At 37.9% G+C, this 7,587-nt stretch overlaps 1 protein-coding gene across 1 annotated transcript; it reads right to left on the minus strand.

The window, feature by feature from the left end:
* Window positions 1-3,954: 3,954 nt before the first annotated feature.
* Window positions 3,955-5,462, minus strand: LOC141660407 (uncharacterized). The gene is made up of 3 exons (XM_074467392.1): window positions 5,436-5,462; window positions 4,995-5,391; window positions 3,955-4,499 (listed from the first exon to the last, which is right to left on the minus strand). The coding sequence occupies exons 1-3, from the start codon at window positions 5,460-5,462 to the stop codon at window positions 3,955-3,957; spliced, it is 969 nt and encodes a 322-aa protein (XP_074323493.1).
* Window positions 5,463-7,587: the final 2,125 nt, after the last annotated feature.

The raw sequence follows: 7,587 nt of genomic DNA on the forward strand, positions 1-7,587 counted from the left end.
TTTCACGCACATATGCACATATAAATTCGTACATGTATATATATATGTATGTAATCAAGAACATAACCGAAACTGAAACAACCGAACTCGACCTGAACTCCAGCGACGGCTTACCGGGAACGGAAAAGAAAAACGGCACAACAGGGAACAGACGGAAGAAGAACAGGAGGAAGGAGAAGGGAAAAAGAAACGGGAGAGAGAGAGAGAGAGAGAGAGAGAGAGAGAGAGGAGAGAGAGAGAGAGAGAGAGAGAGAGAGAGGGAGGGAGGGAGAGGGAGAGAGGGAGAGGGAGAGAGAGAGAGAGAGAGAGAGAGAGAGAGAGAGAGAGAGAGAGAGAGAGAGAGAGAGAGAGAGAGAGAGAGATGAGAGAGATGAGAGATGTATGGGAGAGAGATTTGAGAGAAATCGAGAGTGAGAGAGAGAGACTGGGGTAAGAGATTGGAGAGAGAGATAAGGAACATGAGATATAAATAGGGTGTTTATCTAATTTTATTACGCTATTATCCAGAATCTGACACTGAAATTAACGATTTAACGAGCAACTTACGGGTAAAAATAATCCGAAAAATTACCAGAGTAGTTTTAAAATTATCGGAATAATTTAACTAATAATATAAAATTTTCAAAATTTTTAAATCATTTTTGAATCGCACAACATACCCGCATTTTATGATTTAATGAACAAATGTGCGGGTGAATTTAATCCGAAAAATTTCTGAAATAATTTTAAAATTCTCAAAATATTCCAAACTTAGGATGATATGAGTTTCGTGATTTTTGAAATGTTCTGGAATTTAATACTGAATTTACACTAAAGTACAATTAGAAAAATATTTAGAGACAAATAATTGATGAAATATTGTTTTCTAAATTTTATAAATTCCCATAAATAATTATTGAAACTATAAAGCCATGAAAATAATTTTTGAGATAATTTCAATATTTATGAAAATAAATCCTCCATAAAATAATTTTTAAAAATAAAAATAAACCAATATGACTCAACAATTAAGCACATAAATAATCCTCGTATATCGCAGAGCACATACAACTAATATAAAACACAACACCCAACTAACAGAACCATAACATACTTTATTTATTTAGTAATTACACTTTATTAATTACAATTATACGAGTCGTTATAACCTTCCCCCCCTTAAAAAGATTCTGTAATCAGAATCTCAACTAATTAAACAAGTAAGGATATTTGTCAAACATTTCTGACTCTAACTCTCAAGTGGACTCTTCCACTCAAGGATTTCTCCAAAGTACTTTGACTATGGGAATCAACTTATTCCTAAGGACTCGCTCTTTGTGGTCTAGGATCTGGATCGGCCGTTCCACGTAGGACAAATCTAGCTGAAATTCGATTGGCTCATACTCAATGACTTGGTTCAAATCAGAGATATGACGCTTCAACATTGATACGTGAAACACGTTATGGATATTTATGCAGCTGCGGAGGTAGCGCCAACTCATAGGTAACTTTACCTACTTTTCTCAATACCTCAAACTGTCCGATATACCTAGGACTCATCTTGCCTTTCTGTCCAAATCTAACCAGTCCTTTCCAAGATGACACTTTTAACAATACCAATGATCTTATTTCTATATCCATGTCTTTTCGATGTAAGTCCGTATTCTTTCTCTGCCTATCCTGATCTGCTTCTAATCTTTTTCGAATCAACACCATTGCATCCTTGGTTTCCTGAACTAACTCAGGACCTAACAACTTCTTTTCTCCGACTTCATCCCAATAAAATGGGGACCTATATTTACTACCATACAAAGCTTCATAGGGTGGCATTCCTATACCGGCATGATAACTATTATTATAGGAGAACTCAATCGACAGCATATGATCATTCCAGTTTCCTTTAAACTCCAAAGCACAATCTCTCACATATCTTCTATTATCTAAATCGTCCTTTCCCTTTGACCATCTGTCTAGGGATGATAAGCATTACTCATTTTCAACTTAGTGCCCAAACATTCCTGGAATTTCGTCCAAAACCTCGAATTAAAACTTGGATCTCGATCCGACGAAATTGAAACGGGGACTCCATGCTTGGTCACAATTTCATCCAAATACATCTTAATTAACTTATCCAACGAATATCTTTCATTGATTGGAAGAAAATGTGCCGACTTAGTCACCTTTCAATAATTACCCAAATAGCATCATGATTCGATTTAGTCCTTGGTAATACCACTACAAAATCCATCGCATTCTCTTCCCATTTCCACTATGGAATCTCTAGGGGTTGTAATAATCCACTTGGTCTTTGATGTTCCCCTTTTACTGTTTGGCAAGTGTGACTTTTACTAACCCAATCCACTATCTCCTTTTTCATTCCTGGCCACCAAAAATTCCGCTTCGAATCTTATTACATCTTAGTGCTTCCAGGGTGGATAAAAAACCTAGAATTATGGGCTTCTCGCAAAATCTCATTTTTCAGCTCAATCATATTTGGAATCCATATTCTAGGAAGACAATCCAAACATACCTTTGTTGTCTTTTTTAGTACAAATTTCTTCTCTTGTCAAACTCTCTAATTCTTGATCCATTATCTCTCCTAACACTTCTTATTCTTGTCCATCAATTCTGGATGGAAGGTAATCTCATACAATTGCTCCTTACTACCTTCTGGTACTCAAACTTCTATTTCCAACCTTTCCAATTCCTTTACTAACTCCTCACCAACCATAATTACTTTTAATCTTTTTTTTCTGCTCAAGGAATCTGCCACTACATTGGGTTTTCCTGGGTGGTAATTAATAGAACAATCATAATCCTTAATCAGTTCCAACCATCTCTGTTATCTCGTGTTTAGATACTTCTGGGTGAATATAAACTTCAAACTCTTATGATTCATGTAGATCTCACACTTTTCTCCGTACAAATAAGTCTCCACAGCTTCAACGCGAACACTATTGCTGCCAGTTCTAAATAATGCACTGGATACTTCTGCTCATGGGGTTTTAACTGTCTGGATGGAGGCGTAGAAAATAACTTTATCATGTTGCATCAACACACAGCTCAAACCCTTCAAAGAAGCATCACTGTAGATTACAAACTTTCCGGTTTTATCTGGTAATGCTAGCACTGGAGCCATCACTAATCATTTCTTCAACTCTTAGAAACTTTCTTCGTATTTCTTGGTCTTAACAAATTTTTCATTCTTTCTCGTCAGCTTGGTTAACGGAGTCACAATCTTGGCAAAGTCTTTTAAAAATCTCCGATAGTAACCTGCTAATCCAAGAAAACTTTTAATTTCCATCAGGGTCTTTGGTTGTTCCTACTTGGATACAGCCTCACTTTTTATAGGATCCACCTTGATACCATCTTTACCCACTACATGACCCAAAAACTGGACTTCATCCACCCAAAATTTGCACTTTGAAAACTTAGCGTACAACTGCTTCTCTCTCAGTCTTTGTAGGGCAATCCTCAAGTGTTCTGCATGATCCTCATTAGTCTTAGAGTAGATGAGGATGTCATCAATAAATACAATGACAAACTTATCTAAGTACTCCTTATACACCTTGTTCATTAAATCCATGAAAGCAGCTGGTGCATTGGTCAATCCAAATGACATCACTAGGAACTCGTAATGTCCATATCTAGTTTTGAATGTAGTCTTTGGTATGTCTTCAAGCTTAATCTTCAACTGATGGTAGCCCGACCTTAAGTTAATCTTCGAGAAACAGCACGCTCCCTTTAGCTGGTCAAACAAGTCATCGATCCTGGGTAGGGGATACTTATTCTTGATGGTCAACTTATTTAACTCCTGATAATCAATGCACAATCTCATACTCCCGTCCTTCTTCTTTACGAATGATACTGGTGCACCCCACGGGGATCACTTGGCCTAACCACTCCCTTATTCAGTAGTTCCTAAAGTTGCTTAGCTAATTCATTCATCTCTACTGGGGCCATTCGATATGGAGCCTATGAAATTGGTTCTGCTTCGGGAACTAGGTCAATAGAAAACTCAATCTTACGATCTGATGGTAATCCTGCCAACTCATCTGGAAAGACGTCCGAAAATTCCCTTACTATTGGAATCTCGTCCAGATTAGGTGTCTCTTTCTCAGTGTCCACTATATAGGCTAGGTAAGCCTCACATCCTTGTCTTAACAGTTTCTTTGCCTTCAGTATCGAGAGAAATTTCTTTTCCTGCTTCTGTCCTTGATAATTTACCCTAATATTGCCATTTGTAAACATCATAATTTTCTTCCTCTTACAGTCAATATTTGCCTTATGTTGAGACAACCAATCCATTCCTAAATTTACATTGATTTCTCCTAGATCGAAGGATATTAGGTCAGCCGAAAAAGAATGCCCGAGAATTTCTAATTGACACTTAGGACAAAATTGACTCACTGAGACTTTATCCTGATTAGACACTTCTATACTCAAAGGTTTAGCTAAGCCTTCTAATATTAAATCCATTTTATTCACACAATCATTCGATATAATGGACGTAGATGCTCCTGAATCAAATAAAACTTTAACAGGTACAAAATTGAGAAAGAGCATACCTGCAACTACATCTGAGTCCTAGGCATTGGATCTCTTGGTCATCTTGAAGGTTCTGGCTCTAGCTATGCTGGATGCTGGTCCTTGCGATGCACTACCTCCAATACTGCCTTGGGTAGCAGACTTACAACTCCTAGCAAGATGTCCAACCCTACCACAGTTATAACAAGTAACTGCGGGTTTCTCTGAGTTGCACTCTGATGCGTATTGACCTACTTGACTATATTTAAAATGTTAAATATTCCCTTTACACTGGCCACTATGTCTTCTGCCACACAACTTACAATCCACCGATGACTTGACTGACTAGGTTGGAGTGGATGCAACTGAAGTGACAGTAGGCTTAACCTAGGGAAAAGTCTATCTCCTGAATTTCTTGTTTCTATTCCTTCCGAATGGATTTGGAAACTTCTGAATGGATTCTCCTTGATCCGCCTTATCCGTAATACCCTCAAACTTTCTCTTTTTATCGTCCCTTTCCTTGGAGGCCAACTTCTTGTCACTCTCTATTATTAGAGCGGCCTGAACTACCGAGGTATATGTCTTGAGTTGCAAGGCTACAACTCCACTACAGATTTTTGGCTTCAATCCCTGCTGGAACCTCTTTTCTTTTTGAGCTTCAGTACTCACATACTCGGGTACTAATCGGGCCATTTCCGTAAACTTGGCCTCATATTCTGCCACACTCTTTTCACCCTGTTTCAACTCAAGAAACTCAACCTCCAACTGATTTTGCAAACAATCCGGAAAATACTTTTCCAAAAACCACTCTGTAAACCTGGTCCAAGAAACAGGATCTTCTCCTTCCACAGCACAAGTGGACTCCCACCAATAATTTGCCTCACCCTTAAGAAAATAACTCGATAGTCTGATTTGAGATTATCACTTACTTGAGTGAGGGTAAAGGCTTTTTCCATCTCCTTTAGCCAAATTCTGGCAGCAACAGGGTCCACTTTGCCCTTAAACTATGGGGGTTTCACAAACTGAAAGGATTTAAAACTAATAGTTTGGTTCACCTCTCTTTGCTGAGGTTGTTGCTAAAGGTGCAGCTGTTGTTGTTGGATTTGTTGCTGCTGTTGTTCTATGAATTGCTGTTGTTTTTGCTGTTGTTGCTAACATTATTGCTGCTGCTACTGAAATTGTTCTTGCTGCTGAGCTATTTGATTAAACTTTTGGCACAACAAATCTAGCAACTCATCCATGACTGGGCCCCCAACAGACTCTCTAGTAGAGGAATTGGACGGGTTATTTTTCTTTAGCGGAATTCTCCTGAAACACAACAAAATGGTTTTTAGTTCAAAAATTGCCCACGGGTAGCAAAATTTTTATGTGTCAAGAGAATGCTGCCACAATAAAATATTCCCATCCTCATTTAATCAGGGTTGATCCATAATGAATGGCTAAATTTAACAAATCAACAACAAATACAATAATTAAAGTAACAACAATAATAACAGTACAAAAGTTTTAAAGAGACTAAACAACATCTTTTACAGAAAGGAAATATGGTACAATAATAGTACTGGCTGTCCAATTAAAACAACTGCAGTGCAACACTAACAACATAAGTCGAATACACATCAAAATTTGGCTGTCATAGCAGCCGCCGACCGCTATCGTAACATGCCAACTGAACTCACATGATCAGGCTCGTTCTCGCTAGAGGGATAACTAGATCCCCCTATCGTGTGATGCCAATAGTACATATACATGAGGGAGATACAGTAAAGATCAGGGCAGTTCCAAGAAAGCTCAATAGATGTCAGGGTTACGCCTTCGATCCCTCGACTGGACTCTTAAACTCACTCCTCTATATGAGTTGTTGACTCACACCTTTGAACACAATTTCTACACCTTTCTGACTCTACTCCTAACCTAAATCAAGGGCTTAAACCTGTAACTCTAATACCAACCTGTGACGGCCTCAACCCCGGGGTCAGGAGTTGACGTCACGAACAACAACAAACCACAAATATAATAAAACCAACTCATTCTTATTTCAACATAAACACAACCCCCTAACAAGATCTTTTCCAGGTTCAAGTATGATTTAGGTTACACAATTATTACAAACCAACTTATTTAAACAACCTGAAACAACTAACTTTTTACAGCAACTCAACAGACCACATCTAGTCTAACACAACTATCTCAGAGGAGCCGGGTACGGGAGGAACTAAAATCTGGCCTAGTAGGGTCTCCTAGGCATCTGCAATGTATGAATATACAAAAAAATTTGCAAGAGTGAGCGATCAATCGCTCAGCAGTACCATTATATGAATAACAAATAAAACAGTTTATGATAAACAATTACAGGAACAGAAATCATAACTCGTTTACAAAAACAAGTAAAACTGGATATCACAACTAGCATGCTCTGTAAAACATAACATCAGTCGTGCGTTGTGTAAATACCAGAGTCCAGTTTTAACATGCTATTTTCATCTTCATATCATCTGTTCTATTACAGGAACCATGAAACCATCTATCCCGTTACGGGAACCGCAAAACCATTTGTTCCGTTACGGGAACCACAAAATTTTGATCAGATATATACTGGATGATCAATGATATGACAACCGATCAGGCTATCATTACCGGATGGCTCCATCTGCCATCCACAAATTCTGTTCCGGAACTCAGAGACTAGCCCGGTCTCTGTCACGCTGGACTAAGTGTGTTAGGAATATGTTGAGTACTTGATGATAACTTGAACAAAACACTTAGTAGATTTTAGTTAAGTGATTTTATAGTTTTCAACGGATAATCATTTTCAACATCCGTTGAAAGAGTAGCTTATGTAACAATAAGACTAGTAGTACATTTCTGTATACTTGAATGACTTAGTGAACTAGATGCTGTAGATTGTTCAAGTCATGTTAACTACTAGATTGATATGCAAGATAGGATGGTGAATTGTAAATATTAGATACCTTGTAATCTTGTGTAAATAAAAAAGAGTTAACTGCCAAAAAGACAGTCTCAACGGATGATTCACAAAGCTCCAATGGATGATCAACACAAGTCTTGATGGATGATCAA

The sequence above is a fragment of the Apium graveolens genome, chromosome 5 (genome assembly GCF_009905375.1).
Source record: "Apium graveolens cultivar Ventura chromosome 5, ASM990537v1, whole genome shotgun sequence".
In the NCBI taxonomy this organism is placed as follows: Eukaryota; Viridiplantae; Streptophyta; class Magnoliopsida; order Apiales; family Apiaceae; genus Apium; species Apium graveolens.

Excerpts from the sequence above, each read along its gene's own strand:
- LOC141660407 (XM_074467392.1), bottom strand. The coding sequence starts at position 5,462 with ATGGAAAAAGCCTTTACCCTCACTCAA. Across the intron at positions 5,392-5,435 it reads AAGCCTTTACCCTCACTCAA|GGTGAGGCAAATTATTGGTG; the intron begins GTAAGTGATAAT and ends TATTTTCTTAAG. Across the intron at positions 4,500-4,994 it reads TAAAAAGAGAAAGTTTGAGG|GAGCATCTACGTCCATTATA; the intron begins GTATTACGGATA and ends TATTTGATTCAG.